Here is a 19,122-nt window from a genome sequence, read left to right as displayed (position 1 = left end):
CAGTGATAGTGTTGGTTACTGTACTTGTCATTTAGTATTAAAATAAAGGATTTATTATTAAAAAAATTGGCGTGGGGTTCCCCTTAATTTTAGGCTCTAGCGGAGGTTAAGCAGACGGCTGGGGCAGATGTTTGAAGCCTGGGAAGGGGGTAATACCCACGGAGCTTCCCAGGCTACTAATATCAGCCCCCAGCTGAATACATAGCCTTTACTAGCTATTAAAATGGGGGACCCCCCAAAAAAAATGACGTGGGGTCCCCCCTAATTTAATAGCTAGCAAAGGCTAGGCAGACAGCTGGGGGCTGATATTAATAGCCCAGGAAGGGAGCCATGAATATTGGCCCCCTCCCAGGCTAGAAACACCAGCCGTCAGCCGCCCCAGAAATGGCGCATTCATAGGATGCGCCAATTCTGGCACTTAGCCTCGCTCTTCCACGCTGCCCTGGTGCGGTGGCAGGGGGTAATAGGGTTGGGGTTGATGTCAGCTTATAATGCCAGCTGACATCAAGCCCAGGTTAGTAATGGAGAGGCGTCTATAAGACACCCCCATTACTAACCCCATAGTCAAAGTTAAAAAAAACACAAACACCCAGAATAAAGTCCTTTAATTGAAATAAAGACACAATCCTTTATTGTTCTAAATTAAACCATACTTACCATCACGCCCATTCCAGCTGAAGCCAACGATCTCCTGCAATAAAAGAAAAATAATAAAGCAACCTCATCCTTACCTTTCCATGGTTCCCACGACAGCTTCAGCTCTGCTACATCGAGATGACAGGCTGGACCGCAGCAGAACGCTGCCATCCAGCCTGTCATCCCGCAGACACTGAGAAGCGCAGGCTTGCTTGCGCTGCTCAGCGTCTCTCTGTGACGACATCCAGATGAGCCGAGTTCATGTCCAATGAACTCGGCTCACCTCATGCACGTCACTGACAGCGTGGGAAAATTCTCACGCTGAAGCGCTGATTGCAGGAGAATTTTCCCACGCTGTCAGTGACGTGCAGGAGGTGAGCTGAGTTCATTGGACATGAGCTCACCTCATGCACATCACTGACAGCGTGGGAGAATTCTCCTGCACTCAGCACTTCAGCGTGAGAATTTTCCCACGCTGTCAGTGACGTGCATGAGGTGAGCCGAGTTCATTGGACATGACCTCGGCTCATCTGGATGCCGTCACAGCGAGACAGTGAGGAGCGCAAGCATGCCTGCGCTTCTCAGTGTCTGCGGGATGACAGACTGGATGGCAGCGTTCTGCTGCGGTCCAGCCAGTCATCTCGATGTAGCAGAGCTGAAGCTGTCGTGGGAACCATGGAAAGGTAAGGATGAGGTTGGTTTATTATTTTTCTTTTATTGCAGGAGATCGTTGGCTTCAGCTGGAATGGGTGTGATGGTAAGTATGGTTTAATTTAGAACAATAAAGAATTGTGTCTTTATTTCAATTAAAGGACTTTATTCTGGGTGTTGTGTTTTTTTTAAATACTTTACTAGAAATTCATGGCGGTCATGTCTAATACTGGCGTGACCCCATGAATTTTGGGCTTGGGGCCAGCTGATAATACCAAGCTGGCCCTAACCCCTTTATTACCCAGTGAGCCACCGCACCAGGGCCCTGGATGAGTTGGGTACAGCGCCAGAAGATGGCGCTTCTATGAACGCGCCATTTTCCGGGGTGGCTGCGGACTGCAATTTGTAGCGGGGGGGGGGCCCAGAAAGCTTGGGCCTCCCTGCGCTGCGGATTCCAGCCCCCAGCTGCCTAGTTGTACCTGGCTGGACACAAAAATAGGGCGAAGCCCCACGTACTTTTTTTTTAATTATTTCATGAAATTCATGAAATAATTAAGAAAAAAAGGCCTTCCCTATATTGTTGTGTCCGGCCAGGTACAAATAGGCAGCTGGTGGTTGGGGGCAGCCCGTTCCTGCCTGCTGTACCTGGCTGGACACAAATATAGTGCGAAGCCCCACTTCAATTTTTTTTAATTATTTCATGAAATTCATGAAATAATTAAGAAAAAAAGGGCTTCCCTATATTGTTGTGTCCGGCCAGGTACAAATAGGCAGCTGGTGGATGGGGGCAGCCCGTTCCTGCCTGCTGTACCTGGCTGGACACAAATATAGTGCGAAGCCCCACTTCAATTTTTTTAAATTATTTCAGGAAATTCATGAAATAATTTAAAAAAAATTGACGTGGGGCTTCGCACTATATTTGTGTCCAGCCAGGTACAGCAGGCAGGAACGGGCTGCCCCCATCCACCAGCTGCCTATTTGTACCTGGCCGGACACAACAATATAGGGAAGCCCTTTTTTTCTTAATTATTTCATGAAATAATTTAAAGAAAATTGACGTGGGGCTTCGCCCTGTTCTTGTGTCCAGCCAGGTACAACTAGGCAGCTGGGGGCTGGAATCCGCAGCGCAGGGAGGCCCAAGCTTTCTGGGCCACCCCCGCTGCAAATTGCAGTCCGCAGCCACCCCGGAAAATGGCGCGTTCATAGAAGCGCCATCTTCTGGCGCTGTACCCAACTCATCCAGGGCCCTGATGCGGTGGCTCACTGGGTAATAAAGGGGTTAGGGCCAGCTTGGCATTATCAGCTTGCCCTAAGCCCGAAATTCATGGGGTCACGCCAATATTAGACATGACCACCATGAATTTCTAGTAAAGTATTTAAAAAAAACACAACACCCAGAAAAAAGTCCTTTAATTGAAATAAACACACAATTCTTTATTGTTCTAAATTAAACCATACTTACCATCACGCCCATTCCAGCTGAAGCCAACGATCTCCTGAAATAAAAGAAAAATAATAAAGCAACATCATCCTTACCTTTCCATGGTTCCCATGACAGCTTCAGCTCTGCTACATCGAGATGACAGGCTGGACCGCAGCAGAACGCTGCCATCCAGCCTGTCATCCCGCAGACACTGAGAAGCGCAGGCTTGCTTGCGCTCCACAGTGTCTCTCTGTGAGGGCATCCAGATGAGCCGAGTTAATGTCCAATGAACTCGGCTCACCTCATGCACGTCACTGACAGCGTGGGAAAATTCTCCTGCACTCAGCGCTTCAGCGTGGGAGAATTCTCACACTGAAGCGCTGAGTGCAGGAGAATTCTCCCACGCTGTCAGTGACGTGCAGGAGGTGAGCTGAGTTCATTGGACATGAGCTCACCTTATGCACGTCACTGACAGCGTGGGAAAATTCTCCTGCACTCAGCGCTTCAGCGTGGGAGAATTCTCACGCTGAAGCGCTGAGTGCAGGAGAATTCTCCCACGCTGTCAGTGACGTGCAGGAGGTGAGCTGAGTTCATTGGACATGAGCTCACCTTATGCACGTCACTGACAGCGTGGGAGAATTCTCCTGCACTCACCGCTTCAGCGTGAGAATTTTCCCACGCTGTCAGTGACGTGCATGAGGTGAGCCGAGTTCATTGGACATGAACTCGGCTCATCTGGATGTCGTCACAGAGAGACGCTGAGCAGCGCAAGCAAGCCTGCGCTTCTCAGTGTCTGCGGGATGAGAGGCTGGATGGCAGCGTTCTGCTGCGGTCCAGCCTGTCATCTCGATGTAGCAGAGCTGAAGCTGTCGTGGGAACCATGGAAAGGTAAGGATGAAGTTGCTTTATTATTTTTCTTTTATTGCAGGAGATCGTTGGCTTCAGCTGGAATGGGCGTGACGGTAAGTATGGTTTAATTTAGAACAATAAAGGATTGTGTCTTTATTTCAATTAAAGGACTTTATTCTGGGTGTTTGTGTTTTTTTTAACTTTGACTATGGGGTTAGTAATGGGGGTGTCTTATAGACGCCTCTCCATTACTAACCTGGGCTTGATGTCAGCTGGCATTATAAGCTGACATCAACCCCAGCCCTATTACCCCCTGCCACCGCACCAGGGCAGCGTGGAAGAGCGAGGCTAAGTGCCAGAATTGGCGCATCCTATGAATGCGCCATTTCTGGGGCGGCTGACGGCTGGTGTTTCTAGCCTGGGAGGGGGCCAATATTCATGGCTCCCTTCCTGGGCTATTAATATCAGCCCCCAGCTGTCTGCCTAGCCTTTGCTAGCTATTAAATTAGGGGGGACCCCACGTCATTTTTTGGGGGGGGTCCCCCATTTTAATAGCTAGTAAAGGCTATGTATTCAGCTGGGGGCTGATATTAGTAGCCTGGGAAGCTCCGTGGGTATTACCCCCTTCCCAGGCTTCAAACATCTGCCCCAGCCGTCTGCTTAACCTCCGCTAGAGCCTAAAATTAAGGGGAACCCCACGCCAATTTTTTTAATAATAAATCCTTTATTTTAATACTAAATGACAAGTACAGTAACCAACACTATCACTGTACTTCATATATATGTGACTGACATGTTTCTATCTATCTAATCTATGTGTGAAGCTCTATTCTTTCTGTTCTAAATTGTCGGGTACAGATGCTGAATTGCCGGCCGACTTTTTTAAAGAGACGGTGCATGAAAACACTATTATTTTTTTTGATAAATCCTTTACGCTAAATGACAAGTACAGTAAGCAGCACTTTCACTGTACTTCGTATATATGTGGCTGACATGTTTATATCTATCTAATCTATGTGTGATTCTCTATTCTTTCGGTTCTAAATTGTCAGGTACAGGTGTATGCCGCTGCTGAATTGCCGGCTTTTCATGTTTCACTGTTGGCACTGTTCCCATCGATTTGGGCAATCACTGTAATGCCACAACCACCATGGCTGTGGCATTACAGTGAGTGGCAGACAATCCCTGCATGATTGGTGCTCTAAATAGCGCCAGACATGCAGGACACGCTTTTGGTGCACGAACAGTTATCGAACATAACCTCGAACAGCCGAATTTTTTGCAAATCGTTCGGGTTCGTCGAACAACTCGAACACCGCCCAAAACAGCTCGAATTTGAGATTGGCGAACAGTTCTAGTCGAACACCGCTCATCTCTACTAGTAACACACTATGCCATCAAGGTTTAAAATCCTGCAGGGCACGCAAGGTCCCCCTGATCACGCCAGCACATGTCCAGGCTCGTTTGAAGTTCACCAATGACCATACGGATGATCCAGAGGAGGCATGGGAGAAGGTCATGTGGTCAGATGAGACCAAAATAGAACTTTTAGGTATCAACTCCACTCACCATGTTTGGAGGAAGAAGAAAGATGAGTACAACTCCAAGAATACTATCCCAACGATGAAGCATGGTGGGAGAAACATCATACTTTGGAGGTGCTTTTCTGCAAAGGGGACAGGACGACTGCAACGTATTGAAGGGAGGATGGATGGGGTCATGTATCGCAAGATTTTTGGCAACAACCTCTTTCCCTCAGTAAGAGCATTGAAGATGGGTTGTGGCTGGGTCTTCCAGCATGAAAATGACCCAAAACACACAGCTAGGGAAACTAAGGAGTGGCTCCGTAAGAAGCCTTTCCAGGTCCTGCTGTGGCTTAGCCAGTCTCCAGACCTGAACCCAATAGAAAATCTTTGGAGGGAGCTGAAACTCAATGAACTGTTTCATATGGAAACAAACTTAAAGGGGTTGCCCCACGAATAAAGTACACTTTAATTAATAGATCTTAAAATAAAATATTGGAATAATATAATATGGTATGTAAGAGCAGTAAAAAGCATATGGCCCAATGGCCTAATTTAAATATGTAATAACAAAAGATAAAAAAACTTGAATAATACAGATAATAAAGTATGAGGCAAACAAAAGTGCCTCCAAACACAGTAAGACACCTCCACAGTGAATTCCTCCACAGTACTCTCCACATGCATGGTATGATGATCCTACTCTACTCCCCTCCCTCAATCCCCCCAACTAAGAATGCTGACCCCATCACAGTATGATTCTCCAACTGTAATTCCCAAACAGACCTCCATACAGTATAATGTCCACATAGTCCTCCATACAGTATAATGGCCCCACATAGTGCTCCATGCAGTATATTGGCCTTATATTGTGCTCCATACAGTATAAAGGGTCCCCATAGTGCTCCTTACTGTATAATGGCCCCCACATAGTGCTCCATAAAGTATAATGAGCCCCACATAGTGCTCCATACAGTATAATGGGCCCCACATAGTGCTTCACACAGTATAATAGGCCACAGATTAAAAAAAAATACTCACCTCTGCCCATTCCCCCATTGCTTTGGTCTCTTCATGTGTCTTCAGATCCTCTGCACATGTCAGTACAGCGGACGCGTTGTAATGACGTCATCACGCCCGCTGCACTGAGACATCAGATGCAGAGAAGGAATGATGGGAGAGGGAGTGTCAGCTGATGCTCCCTCCTCCATCATTGCTTTCAACTGTATCGGCATGGCATCTAGGATGCCGATATAGTTGAAAGTGCGATGCAGGGAGGGGGAGGAGGCCCAGTGTCGTGAGCCAAATATACTCGGGAGACCCGCCTGGTGTTGCAGGCCAAATATGCACACCCTGCAGGCCAGATTTGGTTTGACATATGTGACATATGGTAAGGTTTTAATACTAGAGGTTGGGACCATCCCGAATTACCTGGAACAGCGAAGTCCCAATCCCGGTATAATGCCCACCATTGGGGTATAATGTCCCCATTTGGCATAATCTCCCTCATTCTGTTATAATGTCCCCATTCTTGTAGGAATGGACCACATTGTATCACATCCAGGACACACATCCAGGTGAAATTGACATCGGCGGGCATCCTTCCATTGTTACACCTCTGGTTAAATGGGTTGGCCACTACTTTATAAGTCCCTTTCGTGTGAAATAACTGGCATAGATAAGATCTATTGTAAATACTTTGCTTTCCCAAATCTTTCTGCAATCTGAGATTCCCACTTGGTCACATGTTCTCTGGTTCAGAATTGTCTGACTTCCTGTGATTTCAAGGCAGATTCTCACTGGTTTCTTGGCTCTGGAATAAAACGTGACATGGCAATCATATGACTATGTATACAACAGAGTGCATAAGTGCACACACACCCTGCTTTATAATCTTTGTAATATATACTGTATGCAGACCCTGCTTTGTTCCCTCTATTATATACATATATTCATACATCTTTCTCTCCCTATCCATCCATCCTGCTACAGTAGAACATAATTAGTCAGTGAGAAGGAGTAGGGAATAATCTTTAATGCCAGGGCTGGTGTTCTGGTGCTTTGTATTACTTTTTTATGCACTATATCAGTGATTTCCTGCAAAATTGTCCTCGACATGATGATATGCTGAAGCTGTGAGGCTGTAAGTGAAGCTAGGGGAGGAATGGAAAGGGTGTAGGTGGAGTTACAGGTCTGTGCTCACTGCTGGCTTGCAGCCCTGCACAAGCGATGATGGGAAATGTAGTGAGAAGGGAGCAAAGGATTCTGAAATGGAAGTGATGGCTGTGACAGCAGAGTTGATGCGAGGGTAAAGGAAGTGAAGCAGAACGGTACAAAACAACATGAATATTGGCAGAAAAGGTACAGTATATAGGGCTCTTTAAGTGCATTATCTTTAGGCACTTATAGCAAAACCAGTAACTGAGTCAGGATAGTAAATAACCTATTTTAACTTACCGGACCTGGAAGGATAGCTTGATGTCAGCTGAGGGACTATTTTTATATCTGTGATGTCTGCCATGGACGGCTTTAAAGTGATTATTACACTTTCTTTTCCTGTGTATTTATTAAGAGTTCGGATTGACGAAGATTTTTTCTCTGTATAGTAGATCTGTTCTGAGAAAAGTGAAAGCCCCCAACTGCTTTGTCTCGAAGAACTATAAAGTAAAAAGATAAATAATTATTGCATACATCATTCCAAAATTAAAGGTGACCTTTTGCGAGGTCAAAAGTGTCCAGCCGTTGTGCTTATTTTATTATGATATATTATAACAGTATTATAAACGTTATTAGGAGCAAAAATTGTCCACTTTTGACCTAATGTCAGGTCCTCTTTAAATCTTCATAATTTGCATTGGGAGCAGACAATAAAGTGGTTATCCAGAATCAAGTTACTCTTATCAACCAGCAAACTTAGGTCTGACAAAAACAACAGAGGTATCCTGTGCAAGAAAAGTATGAAGACTTGAGGAGTTCATCAAAGAATGAATCGCTTGTCTAGCCAGTGATTCCTCATAGTGACAATATGTATTGTTTTCAATTCACCATTTGTCACAAACAGAGATCAATTTGAGTAGAATATTTTAAAATTTGCAAGTCCTGAGGAATTAGAATAATTTGTGATTTGATTTGCGCTAATCACCAAAAATATTTTTACACCGCATGTTTCAAAAGAGTGCATTGGCCACATAATGCCTTGGTATAGCCTTGCTAATCAGGAGGGACTATCTAATCTTGCATAAAAGCTAAGGCAAGAAATGCAGCAGTCCATTAAGGATGATTTAGGATAGTGAGAGGACATGTGCTCACAGCTCAGTAAGGCTAGACATTCCTGCAGTCAGCATGCCAATTGCACGATTACTCAAGACTTGCGACATCTGCGGCATTGTGCTCTGTGATAAAACTGCACATTTTAGAGTGGCCCTTTAGGCTATGTGCCCAGTCTCTCTGTCCTTGTCCATATTTATGTCACTTGACAAATGGTAAGGTTTTTAATATTAGAGTTAGGACTGTCCCACAAGGGATGCCGTGACGTGGCGGGACAGCTTTTACATTATTTTGATCAAAATTATGTTAACTAAATACCCTTTATTATTTATTATTATTTTTGCACTGTGCGATTTTTACATTTACTTTTAATCATTTGGGTATTTTTCTTGTCTTTGGTTTCTCTTTGTCTAATGGCCTTGTGTGAACATGCAGTTACATTTTGCATGCACATCAATTTATGTTCCAGTTCACACCTTCAGGTTTTTTCTTTGCAGTTAGTATGCTTGAGTGCATATAAAAGGGTGTGGCCGCCCTTTGTCTGGGCTGGGACGCTGATCCTGCCTCGGTTTTATGCTTGCACTAGGGATCCAGTCTCTCTGTCCTTGTCCATATGTATGTCACTTGACAAATGGTAAGGTTTTTAATATTAGAGTTAGGACTGTCCCACAAGGGATGCCGTGACGTGGCGGGACAGCTTTTACATTATTTTGATCAAAATTATGTTAACTAAATACCCTTTATTATTTATTATTATTTTTGCACTGTGCGATTTTTACATTTACTTTTAATCATTTGGGTATTTTTCTTGTCTTTGGTTTCTCTTTGTCTAATGGCCTTGTGTGAACATGCAGTTACATTTTGCATGTACATCAATTTATGTTCCAGTTCACACCTTCAGGTTTTTTCTTTGCAGTTAGTATGCTTGAGTGCATATAAAAGGGTGTGGCCGCCCTTTGTCTGGGCTGGGACGCTGATCCTGCCTCGGTTTTATGCTTGCACTAGGGATCCAGTCTCTCTGTCCTTGTCCATATGTATGTCACTTGACAAATGGTAAGGTTTTTAATATTAGAGTTAGGACTGTCCCACAAGGGATGCCGTGACGTGGCGGGACAGCTTTTACATTATTTTGATCAAAATTATGTTAACTAAATACCCTTTATTATTTATTATTATTTTTGCACTGTGCGATTTTTACATTTACTTTTAATCATTTGGGTATTTTTCTTGTCTTTGGTTTCTCTTTGTCTAATGGCCTTGTGTGAACATGCAGTTACATTTTGCATGCACATCAATTTATGTTCCAGTTCACACCTTCAGGTTTTTTCTTTGCAGTTAGTATGCTTGAGTGCATATAAAAGGGTGTGGCCGCCCTTTGTCTGGGCTGGGACGCTGATCCTGCCTCGGTTTTATGCTTGCACTAGGGATCCAGTCTCTCTGTCCTTGTCCATATGTATGTCACTTGACAAATGGTAAGGTTTTTAATATTAGAGTTAGGACTGTCCCACAAGGGATGCCGTGACGTGGCGGGACAGCTTTTACATTATTTTGATCAAAATTATGTTAACTAAATACCCTTTATTATTTATTATTATTTTTGCACTGTGCGATTTTTACATTTACTTTTAATCATTTGGGTATTTTTCTTATCTTTGGTTTCTCTTTGTCTAATGGCCTTGTGTGAACATGCAGTTACATTTTGCATGCACATCAATTTATGTTCCAGTTCACACCTTCAGGTTTTTTCTTTGCAGTTAGTATGCTTGAGTGCATATAAAAGGGTGTGGCCGCCCTTTGTCTGGGCTAGGACGCTGATCCTGCCTCGGTTTTATGCTTGCACTAGGGATCCAGTCTCTCTGTCCTTGTCCATATGTACAGTACAGACCAAAAGTTTGGACACACATTCTCATTTCAAGATTTTTCTGTATTTTCTTGAATATGAAAATTGTACATTCACACTGAAGGCATCAAACTATGAATTAACACATGTGGAATTATATACTTAACAAAAAAATGTGAAACAACTGAAAATGTGTCTTATATTCTAGATTCTTCAAAGTAGCCACCTTTTGCTTTGATGACTGCTTTGCACACTCTTGGCATTCTCTTGATGAGCTTCAAGAGGTAGTCACCGGAAATGGTCTTCCAACAATCTTGAAGGAGTGACCAGAGATGCTTAGCACTTGTTGGCCCTTTTGCCTTCACTCTGCGGTCCAGCTCACCCCAAACCATCTCGATTGGGTTCAGGTCTGGTGACTGTGGAGGCCAGGTCATCTGGCGCAGCACCCCATCACTCTCCTTCTTGGTCAAATAGCCCTTACACAGCCTGGAGGTGTGTTTGGGGTCATTGTCCTGTTGAAAAATAATTGATGGTCCAACTAAATGCAAACCGGATGGAATAGCATGTCTCTGCAAGATGCTGTGGTAGCCATGCTGGTTCAGTATGCCTTCAATTTTGAATAAATCCCCAACAGTGTCACAAGCAAAGCACCCCCACACCATCACACCTCCTCCTCCATGCTTCGCGGTGGGAACCAGGCATGTAGAGTCCATCCATTCACCTTTTCTGCGTCGCACAAAGACACAGTGGATGGAACCAAAGATCTCAAATTTGGACTCATCAGACCAAAGCACAGATTTCCACTGGTCTAATGTCCATTCCTTGTGTTCTTTAGCCCAAACAAGTCTCTTCTGCTTGTTGCCTGTCCTTAGCAGTGGTTTCCTAGCAGCTATTTTACCATGAAGGCCTGCTGCACAAAGTCTCCTCTTAACAGTTGTTGTAGAGATGTGTCTGCTGCTAGAACTCTGTGTGGCATTGACCTGGTCTCTAATCTGAGCTGCTGTTAACCTGCGATTTCTGAGGCTGGTGACTTGGATAAACTTATCCTCAGAAGCAGAGGTGACTCTTGGTCTTCCTTTCCTGGGGCAGTCCTCGTGTGAGCCAGTTTCTTTGTAGCGCTTGATGGTTTTTGCAACTGCTCTTGGGAACACTTTCAAAGTTTGCCCAATTTTTCAGACTGACTGACCTTCATTTCTTAAAGTAATGATGGCCACTCATTTTTCTTTACTTAGCTGCTTTTTTCTTGCCATAGTACAAATTCTAACAGTCTATTCAGTAGGACTATCAGCTGTGTATCCACCAGAGTTCTGCACAACACAACTGATGGTCCCAACCCCATTTATAAGGCAAGAAATCCCACTTATTAAACCTGACAGGGCACACCTGTGAAGTGAAAACCATTTCCGGTGACTACCTCTTGAAGCTCATCAAGAGAATGTCAAGAGTGTGCAAAGCAGTCATCAAAGCAAAAGGTGGCTACTTTGAAGAACCTAGAATATAAGACATATTTTCAGTTGTTTCACACTTTTTGTTAAGTATATGATTCCACATGTGTTAATTCATAGTTTTGATGCCTTCAGTGTGAATGTACAATTTTCATAGTCATGAAAATACAGAAAAATCTTTAAATGAGAAGGTGTGTCCAAACTTTTGGTCTGTACTGTATGTCACTTGACAAATGGTAAGGTTTTTAATATTAGAGTTAGGACTGTCCCACAAGGGATGTCGTGACGTGGCGGGACAGCTTTTACATTATTTTGATCAAAATTATGTTAACTAAATACCCTTTATTATTTATTATTATTTTTGCACTGTGCGATTTTTACATTTACTTTTAATCATTTGGGTATTTTTCTTGTCTTTGGTTTTTCTATGTGCCCACGATGCAGAAATGCTCCGGATTTTTCCTGAGCGTTTCTGCATCTCCCTGGCAGAAAAAATGCATGCAGATTTTACATGCGTTTTTCCTGCCAGGGACATGCGGAAATGAAGGGTTCTTCACATGCATTTCCGCATGCGGGTCGTCAAGCGCTTTCCAAGCGATTTTAGCATCACTTGGAAAGTGCTTGACAACTTGGTCACACTATATAAATCCATGCAACCGGCATGGATTTATATAGTGTGACCGTAAAAGAATGGTAAAAAATAAAAAATAAATAATATACTTACCTTCTGATGGCCCCCAGTGTCCTTATCCGATGCGTCTTGGCTTGCCGGCAGCTCGCGGTTGACTAAAAGGACCTGCCATGAAGTCGTTTAGTCATGTGACGGGTCAAGCGACCGCCGACGTCAGCGGTCGCTGGACCCGTCACATGACTAAATGACGTCATGGCAGGTCCTTTTTAGACCATCACGAGCTGTCGGCAAGCCAGGACGCATCGCTAAGGACACCGGGGGCCATCAGAAGCTGAGTATAATGTATATTTTTTATTTTATTTTTTTTACAGGTACTATGGTACCCGGGTCCGGAGGAGAGTCTCCTCTTCTCCAAACCCGGGTACCATCCGCACATTGAAACGCATGGTATCCGCATCTGCAGATGCAGTGATGCGGATGTTATGCGGTCCAATGCAAGTCAATGGCGGCGAAAACGCCTTGATTGCGCAAAATAATTGGTAGTGCTGCGGATTTTTCCGCAATGATAATCCGCGGCGGAAACTTTCGCAGCATGTGCACAGCACATGCGGATTATCATTGGGGAACATTGCAGACCTTCTACCAAGTGTCTTTTAAGCGTTTCTGCAGCGGAATTGCCGCTGCGGAAACGCTTAAAAAACACATAGTGGGCACACAGCCTAACAGAGATAGGAAGAGAAAGCCCTAAAATATTAGATAAATACTCCAGACAGTACAACTACAGCAGTGGAGATTAGAGTGTAGAAGACTGTAATTAATAAAAATTAAATTAATAGAAGGATAGATAGATACAGTTATGTCCATAAATATTTGGACAGTGACAGAATCTTCATGAGTTGAGCTCTGCTTGATACTATCTCTTATTTAAAATGATACAACTGAGATTAAATTGAAATCTAGACTTTCAGGTTTAATTAAAGAAGTTGAACAAAAATATCCTGTGAAATGTTTAGGAATTGCAACCATTTTTCTCAAAAGTAATTACACAAATTAACTTTATCATAAATAAAATGTTTTTTTTTTATACTTTCTAGAGGATCCTTTGCAGGCAATGACTGCCTGAAGTTTGGAAGCCATGGATGTCACCAATTGCTGGGTTTCCTCTTTTGTGATGTTTTGCCAGGCCTTTACTGCAACTGACTTCAGTTGTTGCTTGTTTGTGTGTCGTTCTGCTTTAAATTTTGTCACAGCATGTTCGATGTAAATACTTTTATGCCCAAAAATGACAAAAGTATTCTTGGAGTGATACCTGTATTGGCTAACCAGAAAAAAAATACACTGCTCAAAAAAATAAAGGGAACACTCAAATAACACATCCAAGATCTGAATGAATGAAATATTCTCATTGAATACTTTGTTCTGTACAAAGTTGAAGGTGCTGACAACAAAATCACACAAAAATCATCAATGGAAATCAAATTTATTAACCAATGGAGGCCTGGATTTGGAGTCACCCCCAAAATTAAAGTGGAAAAACACACTACAGGCTGATCCAACTTTGATGTAATGTCCTTAAAACAAGTCAAAATGAGACTCAGTATTGTGTGTGGCCTCCACGTGCTTGTGTGATCTCCCTACAACGCCTGGGCATGCTCCTGATGAGGTTGCGGATGGTCCCCTGTGGGATCTCCTCCCAGACCTGGACTAAAGCATCCACCAACTCCTGAACAGTCTGTGGTGCAATGTGACATTGGTGGATGGAGCGAGACATAATGTCCCAGATGTGCTCAATCGGATTCAGGTCTGGGGAACGGGCGGGCCAGTCCATAGCTTCAATGCCTTCATCTTGCAGGAACTGCTGACACACTCCAGCCACATGATGTTTGGCATTGTCCTGCATTAGGAGGAACCCAGGGCCAACCGCACCAGCATATGGTCTCACAAAGGGTCTGAGGATCTCATCTCAGTACCTAATGGCAGTCAGGCTACCTCTGGCGAGCACATGGAGGGCTGTGCGGCCCTCCAAAGAAATGCCACCCCACACCATTACTGACCCACTGCCAAACTGGTCATGCTGAAGGATGTTGCAGGCAGCAGATTGCTCTCCATGGCGTCTCCAGACTCTGTCACTTCTGTCACATGTGCTCAGTGTGAACCTGCTTTCATCTGTGAAGAGCACAGGGCGCCAGTGGCGACTTTGCCAATCCTGGTGTTGGGCTGTGAGCACAACCCCCATCAGTGGACATTGGGCCCTCATACCACCCTCATGGAGTCAGTTTCTAACCGTTTGTGCAGACACATGCACATTTGTGGCTGCTGGGTTGTTGCCCTCCTACAGCCCCCTCCACGTCTCCTGGTGTACTGGCCTGTCTCCTGGTAGCGTATCCAGCCTCTGGACACTACGCTGACAGACACAGCAAACCTTCTTGCCACAGCTCACATTGATGTGCCATCCTGGATGAGCTGCACTACCTGAGCAACTTCTGTGGGTTGTAGAGTCCGTCTCATGCTACCACGAGTGTGAAAGCACAACCAACATTCAAAAGTGACCAAAACATCAGCCAGAAAGCATTGGTACTGAGATGTGGTCTGTGGTCCCCACCTGCAGAACCACTCCTTTATTGAGGGTGTCTTGATAATTGCCAATAATTTCCATCTATTGTCTATTCCATTTGCACAACAGCATGTGAAATTGATTGTCAATCAGTGTTGCTTCCTAAGTGGACAGTTTGATTTCACAGAAGTTTGATTTACTTGGAGTTATATTCTGTTGTTTAAGTGTTCCCTTTATTTTTTTGAGCAGTGTATATGTGCAAGCTTTCAGAGCACAGAGGCTCCTTTGTCCGGCAATATTACAAATTAATTCATAAGACAAGGGGCACAACATTTAAGAGATATTACAGTATGACAGTTGTTCATGAGGAGGAGGGGGTGATGCCTCCTAATGATAAGTCCAAGAGATGTCTGTGGGAATGCTTAATTATCTGAAGACCATCTGTTGGAGGTGTGCATTGACTCCATGTAGTGAGTCATAAACCCAGGTGTTAGATTGAGTCCTGTTGTCAGTGAATTGCACATCTTTATCAGTTTGAATTCCCAGATTCTTTTCTACCGGTCGTCTTTGAAGTGACCTTTCAGTACTAAAACTTTTAAATCTTTCATACAGTGTCCCTGACTAGAGAAATGTTTTCCCACAGGCGTGTCCAGTTCATTCTTAATTGTGTGTCTGCGTAAATTCATTCTCATTTGCAGCCTTTGCATAGTTTCTCCAACGTAAACTCCTTTTGGGCACCTTGTACATTGTATCATGTACACCACATTGGAGGATGTACAGTACAGTACATGAAAAGACATCAATGATTTTGTAGTCCTGATTTGTGTTTGGTATATGGACTGTATTTGATGGTAATATGTGGGTACAAGTTTTGCATTTTTTGTTTTTACATGGAAATGTGTCCGTCACTGATGGCGATGAGAGGACACTTCTGACAAGAAGATTCCTTAAGTTAGGGGGCTGTTTGTAGGAGAGAAGTGGTAGTTCTGGATATATTTCCTTCAGTTTGTGGTCTCTGTGGAATATGGGTTGGAGATCAGCACCAATTTTCCTCAAGATGTTCATATGGGGGTTGTATGTGACCACAAGAGGTACCCTGTTGTTGTCCTCCCTTTGTCTGTAATTCAGGAGGTTACTTCTTGGGACTCTTGTAGCTCTGTGGATCTGTTCATCTATTACCAGTGGATGGTATCCTTGCTGTAGGAATGTATTCCTCAGTGATAGTAGCTGCAGTTTTTTGTCCATGCTGTCTGAACAGATTCGAATGTACCTCAGAGCTTGACTGTAGATGATGGATTTTTTTTGTGTGTCTTGGATGAAAGCTGTTCCATCTAAAATATGCCGGACGTCCTGTGGGCTTATGATAAATCGATGTTTGTATGGTGTTGTCTTTGATGTATATAGTCGTGTCCAGAAAAATGTATTTGGAATTTTGAGAAGTTGAGGGTGAGCTTGATGGTTGGGTAGAACCTGTTGAAGTTATCGTGGAAGGTTAGCAGATCATCTTTTGAGCCTGTCCAGATTATTAGCAGATCATCAATGTAGTGGAAGTATGCTAGAGGTTTAATAGAGCAAGATGACAAAAACCCCTCCTCTAGTTTAGCCATAAATAGGTTAGCATATTGTGGGGACATTTTGCTTCCCATGGCGTTGCCCATACATTGTTCGTATAAATTGTTCCAAAAGGAGAAATAATTGTGATGGAGCACAAACCTGATGAATTGCAGAGTTGGTTCTGTGACCAGATTGTTTTTTTGTAGGAAATGTTTGCATGCTGCAATCCCATCCTCATGAGGAATGTTGGAGTAGAGAGACTCTACATCCATGGTGGCTAGTATTGTGTCCTGCGGAAGTGGGCCCAGGGCTGACAATTTGCAGAGAATATCCATGGTGTCCTGGATATAGATGGATGTGCGTCTCACCAAGGGTTTCAGAATGTTCTCCACCCAGCCTGAGATATTTTCCGTTAATGTCCCAATGTCAGAAATTATTGGCCTCCCAGGACTACCTTCTTTAAGCATGTGAAATGCATGCTCAAGGGGTGATTGACTTGACAATTGCAGAATATTCCACTTGCTTTTGCAGTATGTTTTGGGTCATTTTCCATCTGTACTGTGAAGCGACGTATAATCAACCTTACTGCATTTGGTTGAATCTGAGCAGAAAGTATCGCCCTGTACATTTCAGAATTCATCCGGCTGCTTCTGTTTTCAGTCACATCATTATTAAATACTAGTGACCCTGTGCCATTGGAAGCCATGCGTGATCATGCCATCATACTGCCTCCACCATGTTTTACAGAGGATGTGGTATCCTTTGGATCATGAGCTGTTCCAAGCCTTCTCCATACTTTCTTCTTCCCATCATTCCGGTACAGGTTGGTAGTAGTTTCATCTGTCCAAAGAATGCTTTTCCAGAACTGGGCTGGCTTCATTAGATGTTTTTGGCAAAGTCTAATCTGTCCTTTCTATTTTTAAGGCTGATTAATGGTTTGCACCTTGTGGTGAACTCTCTTTATTTGCTCTGAAGTCTTCTCTTTTTGGTAGACCGACACTTAAACACCTACTTTCTGGAAAGTGTTCTTCACTTGAGTGGATGTTGTTAAGGGATTTTCTTCACAATGGAAAGGATTCTGCGATCATTTACCACTGTTGTCTTCCGTAGACATCCAGGCCTTTCTGAGTTCCCAAGCTCACCAGTACAATTTTTTTTTTGCAGATTGTACCAAACTGTTGATTTGGCCACTCTTAACATTTCTGCTATTTCCCTGGATTTCTTCCTTTTTTCAGCCTAATGATGGTCTGTTTCTCTTCTATACAGAGCTCCTTTTGACTGAAAGTTGTGGGTTCAGAGCAACAGCTTCCAAATGCAAATCAGCTCTAAACCTTCTACCAGCTTAATTGATGATGCATTAATGACTGAATTGCCCGTGCAGTCCATTGAAGAGTTTTTGAGATAACTGTCCAATTACTTTTGGTCCCTTGAAAAAGAGGCAACTACATATTAAAGAGTTTTAATTCCTAATTCTTAATCTTCCAATTGAGACATGAATACCCTCAAATTAAAGCTGAGAATCTGCACTTTAAGCATTTATTGATTACATAAATGTATGTTGAATATGTTTTGGTAAACTGCTAAAATGCCAAAACTTGTGTCCCTGTCTAAACATTTCAGGACCTAACTTTAGATAGATAAGATAGATAGATACTGTAGATAGAGGAGTGCTACCAGTGGCAGTGACAGACTCTTTTTCATATTAGATCATTGATATAGTATTTGTCCTGCTGCATTTGTAGAGCAGGTCAAGGATTAAAATCAGAATACTGGCTGATTCCATAGGAAGAGTATATTGGCTTAGCTCGCCAACATTGGTGTAGGAAGAATAAAGACATTTAGAGTCCAGCCCCCAGTTTTGTCTAGAGATTCCCCTGACCCCACTGCTAGAAGTGAAATGCTCTATTAGTTACATGATGATAATACACACTTATTGTACGCACAGCATATTGACGCTCATAACTTACTGGACTATTTCCTTGATTACTGTTACAAAATCCCCTTGGTAAGTGCAAGCTCCAATATTTGATTGTCCACCTTCCAGATTAGATAAGATCCAATATATTTTCTTAGCAGCTGTGTCCAATGCGAGAGCTTGAATATTCCCTCTCATTTCTGTTATAGATACTATGGCAGTCGTATTCAGATGACATTTTTGAATCACTGACAACAAACTACCAGATGTCCAGAAGAGCAACCTGCAAATCGGAAACATATTATACTGAGGTGTATTTACCTATCAGATCTAAATGTAAACTAACAGTAAGAAAGTTTTGCTGTTTTGGAACTTTTTCTCATTTGTTGCAATATGTATTATGGCCACTAGTTGGCAGTAGAAATCTAACTAATGAACACATTTTACATTTGTTTTCTAAAGAAAACAAAATGTGTTAATGGAATTTGAACGTTTCATAAAAATTAAAGTTAATTGTATTTTTTTATGAAAATTAAATTTTATTTAGGCAATATATTAATTTACACATATAGCATATTTTAATATTTATTTTTGTTCCTTTTCCGATGATAAAAATAGTAATCTATAATAATAATAGTTAATGCTATAACTGAAATTGTAGGCTTAATATAAGAAAACATGAAAGAGATCAGGAAAAACACGTTTCACAACACAATTATATACCACTTATAATGGTAATATTACTTTTGAAATTGTTTCAATTTCAGCCTACAGGTGTTTTCCCACCCTATACATTTATAACCTGACAACAAGATAGGTGATAAAGGTTTCATC

At 42.9% G+C, this 19,122-nt stretch overlaps 1 protein-coding gene across 5 annotated transcripts in view; it reads right to left on the bottom strand.

Annotated features, from left to right (window-relative positions):
• The window catches only part of EGF (epidermal growth factor), a 269,170-nt gene that overhangs the window by 146,072 nt on the left and 103,976 nt on the right, over nucleotides 1-19,122 (bottom strand). For all 5 annotated transcript variants that reach the window (XM_073640773.1, XM_073640784.1, XM_073640793.1 and 2 more), the window contains 2 exons: nucleotides 18,341-18,571; nucleotides 7,540-7,739 (listed from right to left, as the gene is read on the bottom strand). In XM_073640773.1, coding sequence (XP_073496874.1) covers nucleotides 7,540-7,739; nucleotides 18,341-18,571 — 431 coding nt within the window. The remainder of the gene's footprint in view (nucleotides 1-7,539; nucleotides 7,740-18,340; nucleotides 18,572-19,122) is intronic.

This window comes from Phyllobates terribilis, unplaced genomic scaffold (assembly GCF_046119375.1).
Source record: "Phyllobates terribilis strain yellow unplaced genomic scaffold, ASM4611937v1 Scaffold_1__5_contigs__length_1240528914, whole genome shotgun sequence".
Lineage (NCBI taxonomy): Eukaryota > Metazoa > Chordata > Amphibia > Anura > Dendrobatidae > Phyllobates > Phyllobates terribilis.
Note: the sequence above shows the minus strand (reverse complement) of the source record. Positions and strands in the feature narration are given on the sequence as shown.